The 25,704-nt window shown below is 44.3% G+C and overlaps 1 protein-coding gene across 2 annotated transcripts in view; it reads left to right on the top strand.

Moving 5' to 3' along the window:
• The window catches only part of LOC308070776 (ankyrin repeat domain-containing protein 26-like), a 29,867-nt gene extending 9,238 nt beyond the window's left edge, over positions 1–20,629 (top strand). Inside the window, exons 9-18 of one of the 2 annotated variants that reach the window (XM_080405306.1) lie at positions 2,136–2,221; positions 4,182–5,135; positions 5,822–5,934; positions 6,350–6,491; positions 8,352–8,633; positions 9,330–9,565; positions 10,325–10,556; positions 17,113–17,158; positions 18,649–20,394; positions 20,430–20,629. In XM_080405306.1, the coding sequence (XP_080261432.1) occupies positions 2,136–2,221; positions 4,182–5,135; positions 5,822–5,934; positions 6,350–6,491; positions 8,352–8,633; positions 9,330–9,565; positions 10,325–10,556; positions 17,113–17,158; positions 18,649–18,797 (2,240 nt within the window). In that variant the 3' untranslated portion in view covers positions 18,798–20,394; positions 20,430–20,629. Of the gene's footprint in view, positions 1–2,135; positions 2,222–4,181; positions 5,136–5,821; positions 5,935–6,349; positions 6,492–8,351; positions 8,634–9,329; positions 9,566–10,324; positions 10,557–15,393; positions 15,523–17,112; positions 17,159–18,648; positions 20,395–20,429 lie in introns of those variants that run through there. The other variant, XM_080405307.1, reaches the window with a different exon arrangement.
• The last annotated feature ends 5,075 nt before the right edge of the window (positions 20,630–25,704 follow it).

Raw genomic sequence — 25,704 nt, 5'->3', positions numbered from 1 at the left:
ATTTCTCCCTGTGCTAAAAGTGAAGAACTCTTGACAATGAGGAGTCATCCTCTTTCACAGTGTTGACAGAAGCCAGTAACACAGAAAATAGACTCATGAATTACTGCTCCAAGAAAAGAAGAAATTTTACTTGCAACAGCTAATGGGAGAAGTCCTTAGCTTTTTGGTTGATGTTTTTTGAGTTATTTTTCCAGTGGTTGGAAAAATAATTACTGACTAGAGCTACCGACACGATGAGAACTGGAATTTTGCAGACAGAAGAACACTGTAGCCTTTCACCTTTCCTGCTTCTTCCTTGTTCTGTACCCATCATACAGAAATGTCAAGGCTGATTAAACCCTATGGAAAAGGATTCTTAGGGGCTCCAATGTTGTTAAAATCTTACCTAAAAAGGGAGACTTCAGGCTCAAATAGCTGCTGCTGAAAACTTTCCTGTTGACCGTGACGGGCAAGGCTGAAGAGGAGTTAAGGGTTGCTTTTCATTCTAGCAGCATGGCGCCTAATTTTGAAGTGACTGCACTCTGAAACAGAATCCAGAAGACGAAGACACCTACGTACTCTGAACAGAGAATGTGACTTGCATCCTTAGAAGGCCCGTACAAAACAAAACCCAGGGTGCTCGCAGGTCTGCTTTTATCCAGCTTTCAGGCAGATACAGTTGACCAGAAAAGCTTATTCAGTCTGTGTTGTGCAGGCAGGAGAGGTGTCACAGCTGTCCTGCATCCACAAAATATTGAAGTCTGTCTTCTAAGCAAAATTGTGGTGTCCATGTTACATGATGGGAGTGATGGCGCATATCAAATTGTATGGTAGGAAGCTGCCTGCATTTTTCTGTTTGTGACCCGAGTGAACATTGGTGAAGTGACAGAAGAAGTCTGGTAAGCGTACCTTCGTGGAAGGAGAGTAGGAGCAGCCCCGTCTGTCTGACCGACTGACCACCCGCTGCTGTACGTGGGTGGAGAGGCTTCTAGGAGTAGCACGTAGACAATGAAAGTTTGTAATAGGAGTCACCTACAGGAGAAAATGCCAAGAGTGAGGTTGGCCCTGTGACTCATAAATAGTGAACCCTTTTATAGTTTTATGATTTTATCTATGTTCTTCCTGTCTTGCTCGCTTTTCTTGTGGGAAGAATGTTGTGTCCCTCTCCAGCAGCGAAGCTTTGTGTATTGAAAGGCTATTAGGTAGAAGCCATAGGATTATGGAGCAGGAAAGGAGATTAAGTGATTGAGGTGAAAAGAATCCATCTCTGTTTTTAGATGCCACACTTGACCTGCTGGGACTTGTTTCTTTCTGAATACTTGTTCCTTCAAAATGTTCAGTGTGCCTTCCACACAAACAATACAATGAGTTGCTGCTTCTCAGTTGTGTCTGGAACTATCTGGAGTCCAGTTCTCGGATATAACAGAGATTCAAGGTAGGCACCCCATAATGGGGAGCCCAGACTGAGTGAGTGCCTGCTTCCGAGGAGTTTGTGACCTGTCCAGTATTACGTAGAAATTCTGAGAGAGGAAAGGATGGAATCCAGTTTTCAACAGTAAAAACATCCGGATCATGGGTTATTTCTCCACATTTCACAAGCCTGTCTTTCATTCAGTGGCCTGTCCATGTCTTCTGGAACAGATGGGGCAGCAGTTTGACTGAAATACTCTGTCTAGATCCATTTCTAGAGACACATTTGTGTCGTGCAAGGAATAAAGCTGGGGTCTTCAAGATTTCAAGCCTGTGACTTTGTTGTTCATGATTTTCTGTGCACAACACATAGGGAAACTGAAATTGCTGGAGGAATACTGTGTGGCACACAGTGTGTCAGAGATACAGAGGTGTATATCTACGTATGAGAGAGAGACGTTATGCATGTTTAAGAAACAAGAATGGCCTCTTTGTGACCATATGTAGTGATTTTCAGCAAATTTCCCTTATACATTAAAAAGTAGAATGCCTTGGAAGAAAGGAATTCACCCAGATGCATCTTAAATCTGTATTATGATAATTTTCTCTCGGAGTGCACAAATTTGAGGGGATTTATTTTATGTTAAGATTTTTGTCACAAGTAGGATGATTCAAGATGCACGCTAGGTGTAAATAAGTAGTATTAAGTCATGCTGGTTATAAAAATGTGTGGTTTTTCACTGCAGGTGAGAACTCGGGATCTACCTTTCATATGTCATCATCAGCTGAAAAAGACGACGTGAAGGATGCCATTGAATATTATGGGGTGCAGGTATGTAAGCCCAAATATTTTGGATTACAATCTGATTCAGTAAGTTGTATTATACACTAAGGTAAAGAAAACTTACCAGTCAGTGAATAATGCTGAAGAGAGAGTCCTGTAGGTGAAGGCTGCGTTACAGTCTGAAGGAGAGTTGGATACAGTCATCTTACGGTGGGGTAAAATCCCTGTCACTATGTCGGATGCTTGCTGTTACACTGATTTGTTTTCAGTTGGTTTGCTTACATTTTGAGGGGTGTTTTTCCTCTTGTGCACTGCTAAGAAACAGTGCGGCCACATGTGGGTTTTTTTTTGCCTGTGCAAAATGCACATTCAAGTGAAGAGGGAGATTTGTCTATAATATGCTGATCTGTTTGAAACATGCCGGTCTTCCTCTTTGTAAGACAAAGGTCAAAGAGAACACCTTGAAATGTGGTGACCTTTCTGATGCTTCCCCAGCCTCTGCAAAATGTGCTCTTGTTTGGCCACGTGAAGTGTTTGAAAAGGGTTTTCTCGGAGGGTATCCTAGAGGGGAATAAGGCAGGCGTCCTGCTTGTGGCGGGCGTGCGGGGCAGGGCTGCACAGCGGTGTCTGGCGTCCTCTGGAACACCCGAAGGGACAGCGTAGCAAATGATTTCCACCCCACAGCCGGGCATCACGAGAGAGGGACGTGCCTAATTCTAGCAGGCAAAGCGCAGGACTTAAGCCTGTTGCAAGGTGGTAGTAGTTGGCCAGTGAGCTTGGGAAGGGGGAGGGTGAGACAGGTGGTGTCTGGCTGAGGTGCTCCTTCCCTCTTGTGAGCGGAGGGGTCTTTGCCGCGGGAGAACAGGGCCTGGCTGACGAGAGGAGCGCGAGGAGTGTGACGGTCTCAGCCCGCTGGGACACCAAGGCTGCAGGCCCTGTTCAGAAGGCACCACGAGGGGAAGGGGCGTGTGGGCAGGACTGTGACACGGGGCAGAAGCAGTGGGAGCTGTTGAGAAACAGAGCGTGGGGACAGGGACTTGAGGGGGCTGGGTAGGGTTAAGGCATGGTGCGGTTTTCCTGCGAGCTTGGGTTCCTGATTCCTGGGATGAGGGCAGGAGCAGGCAGGTTCCCCTAATAAATCCTTTCCTTTGCACCTTGGAGTGGAATTTATTATTTCTGAAGCTTGGGTGAAGAAATAATCCTCCCTTAGCCAGTTCTCTGTGTGGTGAACGGTAAGAAGCTTGTCATGTTCATTCCCGTTGGGTTAGCTTAGGTGGCCGGGGACTGTACAATGCCAGACAGTGGAGCGCGATGGAGGGAGGAGGGTAGGTGAGGAAAATGTTGACAGTTTTAATGAAAAATGGTATTAAAGCAATAAAACATGAAAAATAAACATGCTCTGTGACAAGCACCGGCAGTTACAGCAAGCAAGCAGGCTAAAAGGTAAAAGCAACCCTAATGCCTAGGCAAACCGAACCCAGGAAACTGCTGTCTCTGAGTCCTTCTCTTGTTAAGAAGATGGTGATGCAGTGAACCTTTCATTTAGTATCCCTTGATTTTTCTTATAAAAATGGCTTTCAAAATGCCTTATTTCTATTATAGGATGAGTTTGCAACAGAAATTGCATACATCAACTGTAATTTTACCAGATCTGTAGCACAACTAATTCAACCTTAAAGGCAGTATTATAGAGGCATGCACATACAAGAAAGCACTGTCATTTTAAAAGCTTTACACTTGAGATGTTTTAAATAATTTTATTATTTGGTTGTAGGTTTAAGGGGGTATTGTGTATTTGGGATGTTCACTTAGGTTTTAAGGATGTTACACTTCCGTTGTGTACGTACATTGTACATGTGCGTGGGTTCACAGAGTAGCTTATTGCCTGAAACTTCATCTTTGAAGTCATGCTTTAGTACTAGACATGTTAAAATGCAGTTTATTGCTGCAGGTTTTTTTGTAGATTCATTTCCCAATTGGCTCTTTATTCATGTTCCCTGTCATTCAGGAATCCAACACTGAGAGAGAAAAGGATCTGTTGTACAAGAATCAGTTACTACAAGATGAGATTGCTGTGCTAAGGCTAGAAATCAATCAAGTAAGACTTAGGCACCAGGAGGAAGAAGGAAAATCTTTAGAGGAAAATAAGACCTTGAAAGAAAAAAATGAAGCTCTCAAAAAGGAACTTAAACTGAACAAGGAAGCATTAACACAAACGGTTCTTCAGTACAATGCACAGCTGGACTTACTAAAGACAGAATCTGCAGTGCTGACTTCCAAACTTGAGCAGACAAACGAAAGTAAAGACAGACTAGAGACAGAAATCAAATCATTTCATTCCCGCCTGAATGCTGCTGTTCAAGAACTTGAACGTCATCGGTCATCAGAAAAGGATGCTGAACAAAGATTTCACAGAGAACGTGATGAATGGCATCGCTTGCAAGACAAGCTCCATCATGACCTCTCCGACACACAAGAAACCAACAAGAGCTTGTCTCAACAGCTGTGTAAAGCTGAAAGCAAAGCTAATAGGCTAGAAAATGAGCTTCACCAGTTGGAGCAAACCCTCAGAGAAAAAACTTTGCTTGTAGAAATGGCACAAAAAGAATTAAGTCAAGCCCAGCGTCAGGCAAAGGAATGTGATCGTGCTCAACAACTTGAGAAAGATCCAGTAAGCGAACTTGTAATAAAACAGGAGTCCTTGCAGGAGCGATTGGCCCAGCTCCAGAGTGAAAACCTTTTACTGCGTCAGCAGCTGGAAGATACACAGAGCAAGAGGATCATGAAAGAAGAAGTAGTGAATGATGTGCAGGACCGGTTTAATGATACTCTGAACAAACTCAGAGCTGATAGGGAAAAGCAAATTTATCTCATAGAAGAGCAAAACAAGGATTTAAATGCCAAGTGTACTGATTTAAGGGAACAAGTCTTCGAATATGAGACTGACAAAGTAGAAAGAGAGGTAAAGGATATGCTTAGAAAGAACAATTTAAAGTTTGTCCGTTCTTGAAATTATTTTGTTTCTACAGTGTACCTGGTATGTTATGTGCATGGGACCAAAGAATACTGATTTGTTCTGGTTTGTTATGTTTCTCTCGGAATTGCGGAAGGTTTTGGCAAACGGGATGTTAGTCCTCAGATCTAAGCAGAGAGCAGAAAAAAGGTATCCAAGTCTAAGCTTTGATCAAGAAAGGTGATTCTTCTTATTTAGTTCCTAAAATGTTGAAGAACTCCAAAAGATCAGATTCCTCTAGAAGCCCCTGCCTGCTGGTTGGTGGAAGATCCCATGAAAGCTTTAGATGGGTCAGTGTTGTCCCATGAAGTGCATACCTACGTAATCCCTACTGTGAGCAGAGGCACTGCCAAAAGTGTTCTCCAGCATCTTTTCCACCTTTTTGTCTAGAAGAGGATGGCCTTTGCTTCAGCGAGGGCATCTGTTTCTGTAGTTACGTATTGGTCTGTTTGATGTGAAACCTGAAGGGATGGAATAGCCTCAGGAATTCCGTCCCATGGCATTCTGTGGAACGTGGCTAACGGATAGAGACGTCCGGCAGCTTCTCTGTGGAGAGCGCTAGATGCACAGACTGTACGTCGGTATTTTTCCTGTGCTCTGTGTGTGTGATACATCTTTCTTTTCTCTTTTGAAAGTGCGAGAGTGAAAGAAAGGAAGTGAAGAAGCTGGTAGAGTTGAAACACCCAGTTGAACTACGTCTGGACCAAGAAATGAAAAGAAACTTCGATCTGCAGAAAGACTGTAAGAGGTACGGCTTTTTAGCGTGGTGAAGAGGTATCCCTGCGTAGAAGTCATGTTTTATTAAACTTTAGTATAAAAATAGGTGTACCTAACTGTGAGCAGATGCCAGCCTCGTGTTAGTTCTTGCAAGGTACTTCTGTACACCAGCCCCTAGTTTTCAATAGCTGCCAAAACAACTGCAGATGCAGGTTGCCCTGCAGTTCTCCTGGGAAAAAGGGAGTCTTTCATTCCTCTTTTCAGGTGAAATCTGGACTCTCCAAGCGTATGTGGCACAGGAATACTGGTTTTTCCTGGTAATTCCTGGTGTGTCAAGCATGTTAAAGATGAAGCAAGCCGTGTCTGTGCTGTTTACATGAGAGTATGTGAAAAAGTCCAGTTTTGTTTCTTTACTTCATTGTTTTTGTGACTAATTTGCTGTGCAGGTTGAAGAGGCTGCTGAGCAGAGCTACGAAGAAACTAAGGGTGTATGAGGAGAGAGGGGGACTGTCCCAGCTGAATTTGCAGGGAGAAATGAAGAACAGGTATTCTGAAATGGTCAATGAAATTGGCAGATTAAGAGCAAAGGTGAGCTTTGCTTTGTTTGGGTTATTTTGGTGGTGGTGGTTTTTCTTTTGGAACCTCTGTTCTTTCTTCGTACTACTTTTCATGTTGTTGACTTTGACTTTTGTTTTCTTGGCTGTATTTCTGAAATTATTTGGCTGGTTTTTGATGTTCCTTCTATGGTCACAGTAGTAGGCGACTGTAATACTGATGTAGCTCTTAGGGGTAAAGATGGAAGTGTTACGTACACAGCAGTATCTGCAAGGGCATATCAGGGGTAGGCTGTCCTGCAGAGGAAGGGCAAAGCAAGAGCCACAGCAAGGCTGGCAGGGTCTGTGACCACACAGGCCAGGGATCAGCCCCACAGGCCCTCACCAAGAAGAGCAGAAGAGTTCTGGGGACAGTAAGCAGAGTCCTCCAAGAGTGCAGATCACCAGGCCGGTCCATAGGGATGGGCAGGTCTGCAGTCCTACTGGGACGTCACGTCCATGGGTGAGGGCCAGGGCTGAGAGCAGTGAAGGCCCAGCACAGGCCTGGCTGCAACTTGAGGCCGTGGCAGCATCGTCGGGCTCCGACGGATGCATTCCCTCTCGGAAGAGAGGGGAGTAACGCCACCGTCACTCGGAACAACTCTGTGCAGTTGGCCTTGCCCAAGGTCACCCCCTGAAGCCTGTCTCGGGCACGAGTTGAGCAGGAGGCAGTTGGGGGTTTGCTTTTCGGAATGGTGTCTTTGCTTCCCAGGGCACAATGCAGTGTGAGGTGATGCAGAAAAAATGAATGCAGTAACTTATTGCTTACTAGTAGCTGACTCAGTCCGTCTTTCCTGGTCTTGGAGACCCACAAATGCTTTTGAGGTTGCTCTGGCTGTTCGGTAGCATGTAACCTTTTATCTGCTTCTCCGCTCATTTGTTGCTAAAGTAGCTGTGTTTCAAAGTTATGCTCCTTTTTAGAAGATATTATTGTAGAATGAATCAACTGCCTTGAGAGTGGCTCATTTTTAGTTCACAGGTTAGCAGCATATTTGTGTTCCTGTTGGAAGAGCTATTTTGAATGACAGGGAATGGAATTGCGTTTGGGCAATTTTAAATAAGTGTAAAGTTTCTACTTATTTTAGAGACTCTTTCAAGTGTTGACTCTGCTGGTTTCCCCCACTTTTTTAAAAATAAAAGATGGTGGGATATCATGTTTTATGGTTAATAGGTATTGACGATGGATGTTTCTGGAGGGGGAAAGAAGGGGATAGAGCTGTAGTTGACCATTGGGACCTATGGGAAGTCTGATATTTCCTGGAAATCTTTTGAAAACAAACCGTAGCTTTGGCCTAAAGAGACTGTCTTCTGCCACCACTGCTGCAAAAGCGGTGTTCTGAACCACTACTTCCAGATCTATTAGCGTAATGGAAGGAAAGGGTATCCGTTTCTTGTCTTGTCAGTTCTGTGACGAAGCTTTGACCGTGTGACAGCATGTGACAGTTCCTCTGAAGCATGATACATGGGGTTTTTTTCTGATGAAACCAGAATGTGGCTGTGATGTAACTGGGTATGGGTGTGTTTGATTTCCTATGATCGTATGAACATCTCGCAGCAGAATAGCCCTAGTGCTTTTCAGCCTAGCCCTGCGGGTGTAATGCCGCTGGTTTGGTACCTCTTGGTCTGTGACCCACTGCAGAACTGAGGAAGGATGGGAACCTGAGGAATGCTGTCAGAAATGATGTGAAAGCTGTTCTTGTTTTAAAAGAAGAGCCTGGTTTCGCTTTTGTTTTAACACTGAATCAGCAGATGGTAAATACAGTGTTGATGGCCAACTCCTTTACCAATTTTCACAGATTTGACTAATTTTAGATCCCTCTGAGTTCCCTGTTTTTTTCCCCTTTCCTGTCTACAGGTTGATGAACTTTCCCAGCAGCTGGAGATAGAGTCTAAAAAAGGCATGCAGCTAGAAGCACAAAATCATGATTTGCGAGAGGAGTTGTCCACCATGCGTGGGAGCCATGAAAAACTGGAAAAGAGCAAAAGCCAGCTGAAAGAAGAGGTGGCTAATCTCAAACACCATATGGAGACTAACATGGTGGATCGCAGCCAAATAGAACAATACAAAAGAGAGGTGGAAGAACGAGCTGCACAAGAAATAAGACAAAAACTGCAAGAAGTCAATCTGTTTTTGCAGGTAAGTTAGTTTCTTATGTGTGTCTGTTACAGACTTCTGTTTTGGTTGTCATTTTTAGGGGTGGTGGTGGTGCCTGATTCCATGTGTTACGCTGTACTGTTTTTCCTGAAGGGCAGTGGGAGAAGGGAATATGGTTGGGCAAGATGCTTTCATGTGTGTGCAGTGTGCCTGCAGGCCCTGAATCAAAAACTTGCCCAAGGTAGGTTTCCATTTTGCAGTTCTTGGAGGGGTATCACTGTCCACTGGTCTTGTTCTCATTGTTTAGGTCTTGTTCTCATTGTTTATCCTTGAATGGGTATTGCAACTTAGAGTTGTCACAGCCCCCCATACACATCTTCCTTAGTCATTGCACAAGGGGCAACGCTCAGAAAAGAACTCACCAAAGCTGCAGGGTGGGGGCTGGGGGTGCGGCATCTCCATAATTTCTTTGAGGAATGCTATGCCCTGTCCTACAGAGATAGTGTTCTTCCATCAGTAGCTTTGATGAGTAATAGTGCTAAGATGGGGGTTCTTTCTGAATGAAAAGAATCATTTAGTGTGGTAGTTCCAGGGTTGTGCCCTGGTCGCTGATGGCAGTGAGGAGGCACAGTTGCCTCGCTGAATAGAGCTGGGCCCTTGAAATTGGGTACACACAATTGACTGGCGAGGAGAGTTCTCTTTTTCTTTGTGGTGGTTGAAAGTGTGTATCTACTTCAGATGCAGGCAGCCTCCCAGGACAGATTAGAACAAATCAGAGCCAGTCATCATGCTTTGCTGACAAACCAGCTAGAACACAGAATTGGAGACCTCGAACGTGAATTGGACAGGATAAAAAATACCCAACGAGACAGTATTTTTCAAAAAGAATCCGCACAGGCAGAAGCGGAAAAGTACAAAGACCTGTATCTGGAGGAAGTTAAAAATGGAAGATGCCTAGCAAAAAAACTGGAAAGGTAAGTCCCTGCTCTTTTGGGGTGATAATAAGATACTACTTTTTCCTCAAGCAGTTTTCTTCATTAAATACCTTTTCTACATCTGGTCAGCATTATGCATAGGATAGCATATTTGTGATGAAAGTACCTTAAGGCTCCCCCCTGTTCATTGGAACTATCTTCATTTCTCTTCAGTGTTCCAGCAGTAACACCACCAATCATGGGCGTTAATAGGATATTTTTGAAGTTGAGTTTGTTTTAACAGGCAGCCTTTTTGCCAGTCTCTAATCTCCTCTTCTTATTCTAAGTATGGCAGAAAAGATAATGTCATGTCCTTTACTGCTTGAATAGGGATAGGCCCTTCAGAGAACGACATTTGATGCTATGAAGAAGAAGAACAACAAATCTTTTGGCTTCCATTTTAGCCGCATGTCATAGGTTTCAGCTTTCTTTGGGAAAGGAAGGGTAGCCCAGAGTTCTTATGCAGGTGATGTACCTTTCAGGAAGAGCTATGTAAACACACGGTGTGCACAGACTGCTTTGGGGCCTTAATGCTGAGAAGTCCAAAGTATTGGTTAACTCTTGCTGCTTCTTGCAGGTAGAGTGACTACTTAGAAATAGGCTCTCCAAAAAAACCCCAGATCCAGTTATGGAGATTTTTTTGGACTCTCTTAATCCCTTCCACTTTCAGAAGTCAGATAATAATCAAAGACCTGGAGGGTAACTTTGCGGAAGTGTTATTACCAAAGATAATTCTTTGTATGCTTCTGAATGTTTCAGAGCTAATGAGAGACTAGCAGAAGCCAACGCTAAGCTCCTTCAGGAGTGCCATAGAAGCAAACCTTTAATTGCAAGCAGCGCTGTCAGTGGTCCAGTTCTGTATTCAACTGAACTGGGACATATTAGCAACAATCTGGCACTGAATAGAAGTCTAAATCTAGGAGGAAGCTTCCTAACCCCACCCGTGAATACGTTACCATCAAGAAACAGAGTTGAAGCCTATGTGGCTAAGGTAAGCGTTTTTAAATACTGTTCTCAACTAGTGTTGAAGAGTATCTGTAAGCAAGGTTGTGCTTTTCAGTCTAAAGTTAGAATCCATTTCTAGTTCCAAACCATATGCTCTAATATGCTAAACCAAATTGCTCATCAAAACAGTACACAACTAGGTAGTAGAAACGAAGACTTTTGGTCATCAGGGTTATACAAATTTCCAGAAGTGCTCAAAGACCAAAAAATACTGAGTTCTAAATGATGAACTGCGTAACAGGTTTTTTTTTTGCAAGTTCTCTTTTGCAAGAGAAACTGTGATGAAGAATACTGTGGCATAGGAAGCTGCCAAAGAAGCTCTTCAGTAAAATTTAGTGCTGATGCCCCATCCCTGGCGGTGCTCAAGGCCAGGCTGGGTGGGGCTTGGAGCAACCCGGTCTAGTGGAAGGTGTCCTTGCCCATGGCAGGGGGGTTGGAACTGGATGATCTTTAAGGTCCCTTCCAACCCAAGCCATTCTGTGGATGACCTTTTTTAAAACAGCTAACTTTATGATGAGTGCAAAATCCCATCAGACATCTTTGTTTGAGACTCCTTTTCCTCCTTCACTGATGTTCATGCTAGCAGTTTCTTCACCGGAACTTGTTTTAGTACAATACCAAAACAAAGGGATGCTTCAAAACTAGGATGGTATGAACAGGACACGTAACTTCTCACTTGAGTGCGGGACGCATGCTGTGCATAGGAGGCATTTGATTTTGTGGGTCCTGCTATGTGGTGTTATATGTAACTGCTCCTCAGGAAGTCTACAGAGCTTTCTGATTTTGTACAAAAGCTGCAGCCTCTGCGTACCTCTGGTCAAAGTATGCCCTGTAATTAGCAGTCAGCATGATAGCACATCCCTCACAGAATGGTAAACGTGATATCATGAGACTTGGAAACCAGATGTCAGTCGTTGTAATCCGTTTCCCACCTAGCATAGGACTGAGGCATGGGCAAGCTTGCCTGTTCAGTCAGTGTCTGTCCCTCGCATATTCTATTGTTGAATGGATGTGAGAGGCATTCGCTCACTTTTAAGTCTATCTCGGTTCGGTGGTCCCACCTACACTGGAAAGAATCCATTTAAATAACGTGTCTGCATACTGTGCCTGGCTTAAGAAAAAAAAAACCAAACCAAACAACAAAACAAAAATGGACAAAGCGGTGTGTAGGTAGTGTGTAGCAGCGGCAGTTAAGAGATGAACTTTTCTGTATCGTTGCGAATGTGTTTTTTGTGTCAGAGGGGTGGACATAACGCTGCATAAAGAACATGGGAGGCAATTAGTACTGTACCACCTGCAGGGATTATTCTGCACGCAAGCAGCAGAAAGGAGGTGAAATTCAGGGATCCACTACAAAACTGAAGTAAGGAGAAAGCCAGGACAAGGGAACAAGAGGGACAGGGAGCAGGGAGCAAGTGAGGGCAGGGAAAAAAGAGAGAGAGATGGGAGTGAGATGTTACAAGAAGAAAAAGGCAAAGGAGGAAACCATCCCACTTCTAGGAACAAAGCTGTCCTAGTTTAAAAGAAAAGGGTTTAACAGTTGTGGTTTCTTTTTTTGAAGAAGAAACAGGAAAAAAAGAATAACCTCCCTGTTACTAAATCCAGCTGCACATCTCTTTATGATATTTCTTCCTGTAATCACCAGTTAGGGAACAACTGAGACTAATTGTAGTGGCACTGCTTGTAGCCTCAAGTCACCTGACGTTCAGTGTATTCAGGGAAGTCTTAAAACCTGATCTTCTCTGGAGTCCTTCAGAAGAAAGGAACTGAGTTCTCAGAGGTGCAGTAGTTGCTAGAGGACTAGGTGAGTATTTCACTTAGAACTGCGGGCTTAATTGTTCTCAGTCAGGTGCAGTATGTCATGTGCATAACATGCATCTGAGAAAAGAGGACTGAATTGGAACGTAAGACTTTGAAGTCAGGAAGTAACAAAAGGGAAAAACTGCACGTATCCCTCTGCATACAATAATGGGTGGCAAATCTCAATCAGTTTCCAAATGCAAAATCACCAGATGCACAGTCTGTGCTGTCATTTCCGCAGGAGTCCCGTGCCATTCAGGAGGCAAGTTGGAGCATGAGGGAAGAAATCAGAGATTATAGTTTTAGTCTATTTTGAAATGCTTTGCTGGTTGTGCTGCCTAGTATTCTGTCTGTTCACCAGACTGTTTCAAAACAGAAGAATTTCTCTGACTCTAAGCCTTTTCTTCACTTCACTGTTTACTTCAGTTATGCCTCAGCTTTGTTTTCCCATTAACCTGGTTCCCTTCTACAGAATTTGCCTTGCCTTTAAATTCAGGATGCGCAGTGCTGCCTTGGCTGGAGATGACACATGTTTCTGCCACTGAAGCTCTAAACGACAGGGAGTTAAGAAGCTGAAATTGCAGTGTGCCTCAGGCAGTCCTTTGAGGCTTCTTTTTTTAGTCAAAGCTCTCTGCAGATTTGGTGTTCCTTGTAGTAGCTTCCTCAAGGTGAGAAAGGCTATTGGAAGTAGGGAACATGCCAGCCATTCTGAAGGGGAAGATGTTTGTGTGAATTTCGTTTGTGCAGAAGCTTTGAAATAGCTTCAGGGGCAAAGAGGTGAAAATAGTTCACACTGCTATTATTCAAAATGATGGTATTCATTGGTCCTGCAGCTGTTGGAAAAAACCCTGGTAAATGATGCTGACAAGAGGAAGAAGTGCTCCACTAGCAAGTGGACACAGTTTCTCCTTTAGACTTAACTAAGGAATTTGGTGTTTAAAGGCTTGAAAGATTGCACCGTTTTCCTAAACATCAAGCATGACTATCAGTGATTACACATAGAGCCGTACATGTTGAAGATGGTCATATCACAAGTTCAGCAAAAAATGAGCGTGTTATTCTTAAAAAAGCATAAAGAAATGTGTTCCATTACAGTATAGCCCCTTCCCCTTTATCAAATATATACGCTACAGAAATGAATAACCTTGAAGTGCAAAAGGATCTTTAAAAATACAAAAAAAAGTTCATATTGGCACAAGCTTATTAACCAGTAGAATCCCGATCACATGCAATGTCTTCGGGTTTTTTTGGTGGTTTTTATTTGTATTAGAGCTTCAGTAATGTGGAATAAATTACAAGTACTTGACAAATTCTGTGCATGTAATTAGACAGTGACCGTAGCAACTAGCAATTCAGTATTTCAGACCTGCTCCCTTAGTCCATAGACTAAGGCAAGGAATGTCTCCTGCAAGTGCTGCAAGGAGGTTTTGGGACTGGAGTCCTGTTGTTAGGTTTAACAAATGTCAAGCTTAAATCCTAACAGCTGTGCCAAAGGCTGGTGAAAATGAACATGGGTGTCTTGACAGGCAAGAACAGTGAACTCTGCAACCAGGGTGAATCAGTGGATAAATGAAACCAGTTTAATGTGGGAAGGGAAATGTCTGCTTCCTACTTCATCTTCCAATTTCTGTTCCATTTCTGATTTGGCTTTCTGCACTCTTGTAGCAGTCTTTGTTGTTAGCTTTTTTACTTGCTTCATTTACATGTAGGCCACGTTCTTGTTTCTCACTGAAGACCTGTGAACTTAAGGCCGTTTTTCTTTCTTCTTCAGCTCCTTAATCAAAAATCTGTCCGTCTCTCTTCTCTGCAGCCAGATACATGGCAAGGTTTGCAGCCAGCATTGTTTAATGTTGGGATGGTATTTTATACTGGAAATGTTGTCTTGTTTATGCTGTTAGGTTTTGATTAAAACTTACTGATGTATTCACATTTTCCTAACACTGCGCATATTTTGAACTTTAGTTTGTCCAAGTGAAAGAATGACTGCTGCAGGGGACTTCTCTGCTTTATGTATTTGTAATGCAATGGCTTCTGTGGTAGTTAACCATCTGTGAGATGTAATGCAATGGCTTCTGTGGTAGTTAACCATCTGTGAGATGATAGTCTATGGATTTAATCTGTTATAATGGAACTTTGAGCTCTAGGAGTAGGCTGGTTTACCCTTCTTGCCACTTCTGATATACAAAAAGTTCTTGGTGGTCGCAGCAGTTGTGTCTAGGAACTCAACTTCAGAACAGTACTGGTACTCCAGACTCGGAGCATCATTTCACGGAGTCTTACAGGATCCAGCTTACTCTGTGCTAAAGCAGCCTGTGTGGATAAGTAGTAAGTCAACACCACTTTGTGAAAAAGAACTGTTGAGAAGGTGCCTGCTGCAAATGAACACCTGGTGTGTTACCGCCTGAAGAGATGTGCAGTGAGGTGAGAAGTACCTGCTCAGGAGGTTTGGGACACTCAGCTGTGATGCCTTTCCTAGGGGTTTGGGGGGAAGGAGAAAAGTGGAGGCAAGTTAAGGTCCTCGGAGGTGTATTTTGCCTGGCTCTTCATTCATTCCCTTTTCAGAAATCAGTGTGTTGGCTTTATTTCCACCTATTTCTCTTCCCTCAGACATGGATGAGAATCACAAAGACATTGATGGAATGAATAAGAGGAAAAGAAGACCTTTTTCTTCTCTTGATTGATTTGTACATGTTGCGGAGGGTCCTGTGGACCTTCTAGTCATTGTGAAGACTCAGGAAACCAGGGAAGGTGGTTTCTTCTAACACCACTAACTACTACGACTTTGCTTGGGCTTGGTCCTGGGTTTGGGCCGTATTTTGGTCTAGGCATTAGTTTTCCTGCTTTTTTCTGTTACCTGTGTCTCGTCTCAGGAGTTAGGGGGTCCTTTCTCCCCAGAATTTTGCTTCTGCTTGTACCTGCTTGAAAACAATTAGAGATTTGGGGGGTCCTTTTCCATTGTTCATGCAGCTCTGTTGGCACAGAGTATTTCAATGAAGTATCACAGAGTGGTGCTTCTCCTGCAGGATCTAGTGAATGTGGTCCCAGCTATCCCTGTGTTCCTGGAGAGAGAGCCCTTCCCTCCACTTCGCTGGTTTACAGCCCCGCTCCTTTGACCCTTGCAGTTACTGCCTGTTACTGCTCCTCTTGTGAGGGTAAGCGGATTGGTTTCCTTCCTGAGGCTCTTGCTCTCTCTGTCCTGTTGAGTACCCTGTGCAGTGTTTCCGTTCTTCTTGTTGTTGTTATGCTGCTAGCTGGGTCTGCTCATTTCATAAAATAAATGCTCCTTCCCCCAGGAATTCAGTACTAAAATCAAGAGAGTCGCAGAATGAGTGAGGGGAAGGGGCCTCTAGAGATGATCTAGTCCAACGTCACCCCTGCTCAAAGCAGGGTCAGCCGTAGCAGGTTTCTCACTGTTCTGTCAGCCAGGTGTTATACATCTCCAAGGATGGACACTCCACAACCTTTTCTGGCAACTCGTTCCAGTGTCTGTCCATGCTTACAATTTTTTTAAAAATAATAATTGTAAAAATCCTTGTGTTAAAATTTCCTCTATCTGGATTTGTGCCTATTCCTCTTGTTCTTTTGCTTGGCACCGCTGAGAAGAGTCTGGCTCCATCTTCTGTACTCCCCCCACCAGGTATTTATACACATAGATAAGATCCCTCTGAGTTTTCCTGTTCTCCAGTAAAGAAACAGTTGCAGCTCTCAGCCTCTCCATATAGCTCACGAGGTCCAAGCCCTGCAGCATCTTCATGGCCATCGTAGCCCTGGAAGCTGTATGATACGTGTTTTGAAATTCACTTCTGTGTGTCACAAATTTGATGGAAAAAATGTAGGAGTAGCAGGTATCATCAAATGTAAACAGCAGCATATAGCGCTTGGACTGTGACTCTTAAATTAAGAGATGTGATTCCTTCTTGTGAAGGCTTCTGAAGGCAGAATCATAAGTGAGAATAACTTAATTGGTAACAATACCCACTTTCTAGGGGAGAAGAGGCGTAAGTGCTCCTTTGTAGTGATCCAGGCTGATTCCAGCTACATAATAAACCCCACAGCACTCGCTGCATAGAAGCTGTAGCTGTGGTTATCTTTTCTTAGTACACAGTTTGCAAGAAAAAATTGTGTGTGCTTTTATGTTTTTATAAATGTGTGTCGTGGTATTTGCAATAACAATAAAGAAGTTTTGGCATCATCTGTAGGAGCTCTTTCAATTTCCCATCTTAAGGTGGAGAAAAGAAGAATATTGGCACACGCTTTTTTCTATACAAATGGTGTATGTCAATCCTGCAGCAGCTGCTGGTGCAGCTCTTCTCTCTGTGAAGTTGCAGAAGCCAGCCTCAACTGGCTGATTTGTCCCTGTGGGTGGCTTTTGTACATATCTCGGCATGTAGCTGACATTCTGTTCGTGTGTTTGATGATAAACTTCAGCCATACCTTCACTGCAATAACTGCGCTAGGCTTTCTTGCTTTCTTCCTGTGTATTTTGTTAAACGCCCAGTAATAATCCAGCTGGTGAGTTACAAATTGTTTTGTTAACGTTGCTGAGCAATGAGGCAGCTGCAGCCCGACTGACCAAAAGTTTCTCTTCAGTAGAAATCAAACCCCAAACCAAGATGTGTCTATTTGGAATTATATTTTTAGGTTTTCTCTCATTATGTGTGGATTTTAAGAATGTTTTAGAAGTTTAATATTAGAAAAACGTAACTGTTAAAATATTAACTGTATTTTCTGTATAATTCTAGGTACGGCAGGAACTAGATGAAAAAATCGCTAAAGAACTTAAACAAGGTAATGTGTCACTATGTTAGGGGCATTTTTAAGGAAAAAGAGGAGTGTTCCTACTCTTGAACATAATGGCTTGAAAGCTGTGAAGTTCCTGTGCTAAGCACAGGGAGGTTTTTCTGCTAGCTTTCCAGTTTAGACTTGAATGTGAAAACTTCCAGCTTACCAAAAGATTGTGTAGAATGTTATGCAGTTGCCTGAAAAAGACAAGTGCAGAGAAAACTAACCCACTTCCTCTACACGGGTGCACTTGGCGTAAGCTGAAGTCACGTTTTTCTAGAGTGAATCCTTGAGCACAAACGTCAAACGTAAAAGAAGCCCTGAGAGAAGATGTTTATAGACTTCAGCCATCACTGCTTCTTCCATGTGCATCAGTTGCATTCCGCACTAAATCATACCCTGCACATTCTCTGCTGTTGGACCTTGGTTTTTTGCTGTTTCTTATTCATTGCTTGTATATGTAGCTTATGTTGCAGTCTTTTTTGAATAAGCAAGAAAAATATAATCAGTGATGAAAGATACCCTTTCTTTAGGAAAAGCACTTAGGCAAACATAAGATGAGTTGAATGCTTTTAACACATAGCATGAAACATGCTCTATAATATGAGGCCAGGTGTCGAAAGAGGAATTCCACCTGTTTCAGGGTAGTCGTTCCTCCAGAGTCACTGCTTTGCTTTGCAGTGACTGGTGCTATTTCAAAGCAGGTGGCCCCTGCGAGAATTTCCTTCTGTTCCTGCATGCTTTTAGTAATACAGAGAGTGTTCAGCTGTAGCTTCACAGCTCGTTCCATATGTCTGAATGGACACAAAGCCGTTGCATTTCATCCGTGTGCATTTTGAACCTGATTGTGCATCTGCTAGGTGTCATAGAGTGTGTTTGTTTTCAGGACCTTGTCTGAAAAATGTGGCTGGAGAAGAACAGGAAAGGTGGGCTTGCTGTCACTGAGTATGTGTTTTTGTGGAGGAAAGAGGGTTTTGCCAGGGTGAGTTACAAAGACGCCCCTCAAAGAAAGTGCCAGGCTATGAGACTTTTGCTGGCCTGACTGCACTGCAAAGGTGTTTGCGTTTTCACCGGCGGATTCTTTTTAAGTTTGTCACAGAGAAGGCAGAAGCTGGTTTTTAGGAGTAGAGTTCCAATAAATCACTGCTTTGAACATTCAAGGAAAACAGATACTGGAGGTTCGAGAGATCTGCAGGGGGGCTCAGTTTAGCACTGATGTAAGCAGGAGTCATTTGTGGATTCCCTGAAGATGTTCGCTGTGTAGCCTATAGAATTTCTTTCACTGGCTTTAGAAATACTGTTGACTGGTAAGCAAATGTGGAAAAAGATTGTTTCTTCCTTTGTGCCTAGCCCTTTGATTGTTACGATCCCTTGGAAGTTTTCAAATCTGTTTCTGGATTATAGTCTCTCCAGTTATCCATGATGTTTTCATAGTGACTGATTTGGCCCTGTCTAGTGTAAAAGCAACACTGGAATCTTGTTTCTCTTCTCCCTAGCCACTGCTGAACTTGAGGCTGGATCTGCTGGAGCTTTTCCCATGGTATTTTCCGATGGATCTTCAAGAAGTATCCACGTTGACCAGGATCCCCTTTGCAGGGCAGTACAGGAGTACCGTGATGTTTTAACCAAAAATTACCTGATTTGAACAAAATGCTGGGAAAAAAGCTCCGGAAAGGACTTTGTTTACATAGCGCGTCTATAGTTTCTCATCCCACAGTTCAGATGTGAAAATGTGTTTATTGCAGTCCGAATGTGAATTCTATTAAATGGATGTCAAGCACATTGCACTTGCCTGTTGGTTTATTGATGCATAGGTGTTTTATTTTGCACTCACCATAAGAAGCACACCTGTTTTTTTCTGACTAGCAGAATGATTCACCTTGATTCTTGAGCGTGACGGAATTGTCAGAATGTTTCTTATTAAGGTAGAAGCATTATTTTTTCTCCACTGATGTTCTGTGTTTTAACAAAAGCATTCCCTTTGTTCTGCTTAATCCTTTCACCCTATGTGTTGTTCATGTTTCCAGTGTTACTTTAATGCTTAGGACATCGTTTGATGTGATTTGAGCCTGCTGCTTCAGTCCAGATGCCGTGACTGTTTCTGCCGAGAAAGTGAAATCTTTACCAGTGGTCATGCTGGAGGACAGGGCACTTTACGTTGCTGTCACCTTATGCGCCTTAGGTTTAACATTACTGTGAGTGTGTAGCAGTGCCAAGAGAGTTATGTGGTGGGTTTGGTATGTTTGTTTTGGATCACAGAACCACAGAATGGGTGAGGTTGGAAGGGACCTCTGGAGGTCATCCGTTCTAGCTCCCCTGCTCAGGGAAGACCACCCAGAGCTGGTTGCCCAGGACCATGCTGGCTTTTGAGTATCTCCCAGGATGGAGCCTCCATGGGCAGCCTGTGCCAGTGCCCAGTCACCCTGATCGGAAAGAAGCATTTCCTGATGTTCAGCCCCGACCCTCTGTGTTTCAGTTTGTGCCCATGGCCCCTCACGGTATTCATCTTGGGGTTCGTATTAAAGGTCGCTGCAGCTGTAGACATTCCCAGTTACTACATCAGCAGCTGTGCTGTACCTGAAACACTTCATGTGCGGGAAAAATGAATGTTAAAATATTAACTTCCAGTCTCCTCAGTACTTTCCAAACCTTGTATGATAGGACAGCCAATCTGTTTGTTGCTGCTAGCAGCTGATGATGTGGTGGCTGTAGCCCAGATGGTAGCCAGTGTTCTGGGACATTTGTGTCAATAAAAGAAGCAGGTTTATTTATTTCAGGGAGTTACCTGTTACTGAAGATCTACATTGTCATTTCCTGTCCACAGAAGTCAGTAGTGGTCAGGAGATGATAGAACAAAGTCCCAGTTCTGGGAAAGGAAGAATGGTTGTCCCGAGATCAATTAAGACTGGAAAAATCTGGGGGTTTACCCACTAATTCAAGGACTTGAGTTAACAGGCAGTGAGGAAAGCAATGAATGTTGCTGTGACGCTGTTCCTTTTTATATGAATACATATTTGTGAAGTTAATATACTGTATTTAATTCCAGATATTCTGTTTCAGCTTGAAATTTAATAAACTTTGTCATCTAATACATGTCTTTGTTTTATCGTTTCCCTTCTTGACATCGCTTTCTACCCCTTTCCCTAACCGTACAGCTCTCCAGAGCGCTCTGCTCCTTTCAGCTCTGTTCACCGCTGCACCTTCAGCCTGTCCTGGAGGCCAGGCAAAAGGCCAGCATGTGTGTATGTCCTTCTCCACAATTGTGTTAAGACCGCAGACTGGTGTTGCGGTACTCATGATCAGTTCCCAGACTTTCCCTGTATTTTAGAGCAATCCTCCTTGTGGTTTGGGCAGAAGGTAGCAGGTGAGCTTCTGGTGGCCGTGAAACGCTGGGAAATCCCACAGGTTTTGATCCCCTGCAAAGGAAAAAGGTGTAACGAAATTTCTCCAGCCTGCACCGGAGTGGTCAAAGAGAAGTTCAGCTTTTGCTACTTTCTAGTGTCTCTCCACAGAAGAAGCAGGGACAGAACATCTTGAACATTCACGTTGTGTTGTCAGTCACTGTGATAAACTCAGACGTGACCTGTGCTCAAGTTTCCTCACTGCTCTCTGCTGCCAGCTCTTAGTGAGAGGGGAGAGCTCTTGGCTGGTGGAGCAGCAGAACAGAAATTCGGTGTTGGCATCTGCCATAACCGGCATTGATAGCAGTTATGATGAGGCGTGAGGGGGTACAGAGAAGTCCAGGCAATTCCTGCACTCGAAAGTCCATCCCCAGTGTCACTGTGGGGACACTCCTGATGAAGCAGGAGAGGGCATGGCACTTGGGGGAGGCTCTGAGGCCTGGAAGACAGGGAATGTCTGTCCCATCTTCAAGAAGGGCAAGACCGAGGAGCTGGGAACTGCAGCCTCACCGTGCTGCCTGGGAAGGTGGCGGAGCACGTACTCTGGGAGCCGTTTCCAAAGATGCTGGGGACAAGAAGTTGGGAGGGAGGAGTCAGCATGGGTTTGCAAAGGGTGAAATCATGCCGCACTGACCTGGTACCTTTCTAGCGATGTGTGAGTAACTGAGTGGACAGAGGAAGAGCAGTGCGTGTTGCTTACCTTGACTTTAGCAAGGCTTTCTCTGGCTTGTGCCCGAACAGTCAAGTTCAGGTTCAGGAACTTCCTGATCTCTTTCCAAAGAAGAAAGCAAGTGTGTTTCTTGATTTCTTTGCTCAGGTACATTAGAAACCCTTTGGGGTCAGTAGCTACAAGCAGGTTGCAGATCTTTGCAATCAGTAGTATGGAATAAACAACTCTGTTTCAGAAAATCTTATTATGCCAGTTGCTTTTTCCTCATGAGCAAATGTGTCAGGAGTTTCCCAGGTTTTGCTGTCTTCAAAATACCATGTTGAATTGTTGCTACAAAACATTAGTTTTTCAGTTACTCATTGGCAGAGTAGTGGTTGAGTAGTGTTGCTGCAGCACTAGTATGTCTACCCAGTGAGTCCTGACCTCTGAAACATCCAGGCTTTTGCTTATAATTCATTGCTGATCGCTGCCACTCCGCTCCACTGATGCTCTGCAGAGGGAACATAACTCTGGTACCCTATAAGCACGCTGACCGCCTGTGTCCTGTTTTCATCCTGCCTTTACCTCAGAGGTACCCCTCGCCACACTTCCCTGGGTATAGAGATAAAGCACTTGTGACTGAAAACAAAGCAGCTGCACGTTCTGTGTGCCTAGAGAAGCCAGTGGTAAATGCTGCTTTACTGCTGGCTCCCAGCGAGAAGCGGAGGTTACTGGCTGCTGGGCAAAGCAGCGTTAACATCGAGCACAGCAGCGAGGGAAAGCCCAGTCCAGTCATTCACTGCAGCGATGATGTGTCTGTTTTCTGGTTGCCAGTGAGAAACCTGCTCTCAAATGTGGGTGGCTGCTCCTTGCTGCTTGTTGGAAACAGCCCCCACTACCCTGCAAGTGGTGCGGTGTCGTGGTTTAACCCCGGCTGGTAACCCAGTGCCACGCAGCCGCTCGCTCGCTCCCCCCTCAGCCAGAGGGATGGGGAGAGCTGGAAAGGAACGCAAAACTCAAAGGCTGAGGTAAGAACAATTTAATAATTGAAACAGAATAAAAATGGAAGAATAGCAACAACAATGACAATAATAGTTATAATGAAAAGGGAGAGGGAAAGGAAGAAAGGAGCACGTGGTGCACAACGCAACTGCTGGCCGCCCACCGGCTGATGCCCAGCCAGTCCCCAGGCAACAAGCCCCCTGCCCAGCCAGCCCCCAGGTACACAGAGAGCAGGCGTGCCGTCCCATGGCATGGAACACCTCTGCGGTTGGTTCGGGTCAGCGGACCTGGCAGTCTCCCCTCCCCAGCCCTTGCGCCCCTCCAGCCTTTTTGCTAGCGAGGCCTGAGGAACTGCAGTGCCTCACACCAAAGCCAAAAGACAGCACTGCGCTAGCCCCTAAGAAGGTAATTAACGCCATCCCAGCTGAAACCAGGACGTGCTGCTAACACATCTGGCGATACCCGAGCTCACTATGCTGAAGCAGAGCTGTATCCTGTTCCATAAAACAGGAAACTGATCTTCTGTGCAGGTGTCTATCTTGCACAATTTCTGTCTAAGCGTCTGGACCAGTTACCTAGCGTCGTAGTACCCGACCACGCGCTATTCGCACACAGCGAGGGCATGCTGAGGGTTGGTTGGGTTTTTTTTTCATTTTGTCTGTACAATGCAAACAGTGCAGGCAAATCGCATGTGACCAAGGGAATTTCAGCTTCTTCCTGCACCCCACTGCCAGTGTTCCTTGCACTCCAGAGCAAGGGGTTCAGACAAAGGATGCCTTTCTTAAGCAAGGCAGAAATGTATGAGACTTTGAACAACCAGCATGCCAAGAGATGTTTCCCACTACCAAACCACATCTCTTCAACTATGCCTATTAGTGGAGCTTTTTCTCTAACATGAGCTTTGGTTTCTTTCCTATCCATCACACCTTCAGCTCCAGACCACAGTGTCAGGCATTCTATTGCTAAATCCAGCAGGCTGTTGAGGATGTGACAGTGCAGAAACATGTATAGCCCTATATACAAAGATACGTGCATGCAGATGTGTCTGCAGACGGAGATACCTAGCTAGATACAGGCACACACAGCGTGGATCTCTCTAGCAGCCTACTGGATTTGGCAAGCCCCTTCCTCTGAGTCCTTAGTTTGGGTTCCCGCCCACCCTTGGGCCTCTCTGCTCCCCTGAGCTGGTGCAGATGGGCTTCTGAAGAGCTGGCAGCTCCTCTGATGGGCCTGGGTCAGCTGGAGCAGGGTATTATTCCGTGTCCCACCCCACCTGCACCACGGTCTCCCTGTCTCTTTTGTGAAGGCAAGCAGAACAGCTTTTCTCACGTAACACAAGACTTAACTCCTCAGTGCCTCAACACCTTCCAGCATGCATGTGGGTCAGATTTCTCACACTGTGTCACTTGTACCCGTTATTTACCCATAAACCCCCAAGAAATCGGCAAGACAACCTTTGGCTGTCCCAATCTCTCCTCATACCAGTGTCTGTTAACTTAACATTGCTGTTGGCTAACTGATTTCTTTTCACTTCTAAAACAGGTTAACATCACAGAATGCTTAAAGAAATAGCAGTGTGAAAGACAACTTCTTGATCTGCTTATAATTATAACGTCTTTGCATGCCTTTTCCTAGCACAGCTAGTTTGAGAAGACTATGGAAACCACCATCGAACAGAGCTCCTCTACATGACAGCCAGCAGCATGGCAGCACAAGGTGCAGGTGCTGGGAGGTACCTAGAGAAGGCCCCTAGGACAAGGGGTGGACAACCAGTTTTTCAGCTTTTACTGTACCATCGGTTTGATTTATCTCTCCTCTCACCCGCCGGTTACATATTGCCAGTAGCAGATGGTGTTGGCTCTTTGCACCTGCAAATGAAGTTGATTTTATAATTGTCTTTCTTGACACAGTCAACCTTGAATTTGCAAATTGCTTTTCATTGGTAGTACCGCCTCTCCCTAAGCATAAGCGCTGCTTTAACTGAGGTTACTGTGATAGCTGATCATTGTACTACCTATTAACTATGATGAATTATTAATGATTAGTTATTACTATTAATCACTGCTATAAGCACAACAAGGACAGTGACTGTTAGGAAGAAAGCAGCACAGCCCATGTTTTATTCAGGATAATCTGGACCACACACTAGTTGGGCCTTTTGAGCACAGCTGTGTATCACAAACAACAAGGACAATATTCACTTTTATCTTCCTTGCAAATTCTGTTCTATTTGTAGAAACTGAGTACAAGTTCTGCTCCCACCTCACAGGCCCACCCCCAGATGTCTACAGCAATACCTTCATGTAGAATGGAGCTCCAGGCACCTTTACAAACAAACAAACAAGCAAGCTTCCTTCACATCTATAAACACGCGTGGCATCTACACAAATACTACTGCCAGTCACCTTCTTGCTGGTGAAGTGCCGATTGGCCATAGCCTTAGAGAAAGTTCACTTTTAACCTCCGGCTGTATTATCAAAATCCTGTGCATAAAACTGCGTTCCCTGTTGCAGGAATGAATAGACAGTTATTACCCAGCTCAAATGCTCCTCTTTAATGGCTCTTCATGAAACAGCATCATGCTTACCTATTTCTGGAGCATCAAGGCAAAAATAACCCTGTACAAAGCTAACAGTCCTTTCACAGCAACCAGGTAGCCACAGTAGAAATTATTTACCAAGGAATCCTAAATCACACAGGCCCATTCCAGCTCCCTTTTCCACATAATTCTTCAGAGCAATCTCATCAACAATGTGTCTTTGTATTTACTGTTCATAAACTCTGTTTTGTGCTGCCCTCTAATTTTCAGGAGTTGCAGGGCTGCTTCCCAGAAATACATCAATATCTCAGAGAAGCTGGGATTTAAAACCTGGTTTGTTTCTTGGCATCCACAATGGCGCTGAGCTTTCTCCCATCAAGAAAAGGACATACTTGGGGGACTTTTTGACTGATCTATTTGGGGGCAAGGAAAAAATTACTTTGAACATGGGCTGAATTTAATCTTCGCCTTATAAATGACTGGCTGTTTTACATTCCAGCTTCATCCCTGCAACAAAATCCTGCACCTGTATTTTGCCATCTGTCCTATGAGGGGCCCGAGCCACTGTGAGAAAGACCAGCTTTCATTTTGGACATGGAAGACAAGATGTGTCGATGTTACGGGCACACAGACAGGAGCAAACAAGAGAAAACTATGTACCAGAAGTGCAGGGGGAAAATGATGGATCACTGGCTTTTGCAATTTACCTAAACGTCCTTATGTCTAGATTATCTTCACTGATTAAGCCTTTCTTGGTGCTGTAGTAGAACCTTTGTCATTCTAGAAGTTTTTCACTTTAATAAGTTACTATGGCTCAGATGGTACATGGAAGAGTGCAGGGAAACTTCAGTGCTTTCATAAATAACGCTCAGCTGCTTAAAGGCCCAGGGTGATGAAGGGCATTGCCCTGGGTACATCTGTGTGTTGAAGCATGGCATTAGCAGTAGGGTAGCCTGGCGAT

Source organism: Falco punctatus (assembly GCF_963210335.1).
Source record: "Falco punctatus genome assembly, chromosome: 10".
NCBI classification, from domain to species: Eukaryota; Metazoa; Chordata; class Aves; order Falconiformes; family Falconidae; genus Falco; species Falco punctatus.
Note: the sequence above shows the minus strand (reverse complement) of the source record. Positions and strands in the feature narration are given on the sequence as shown.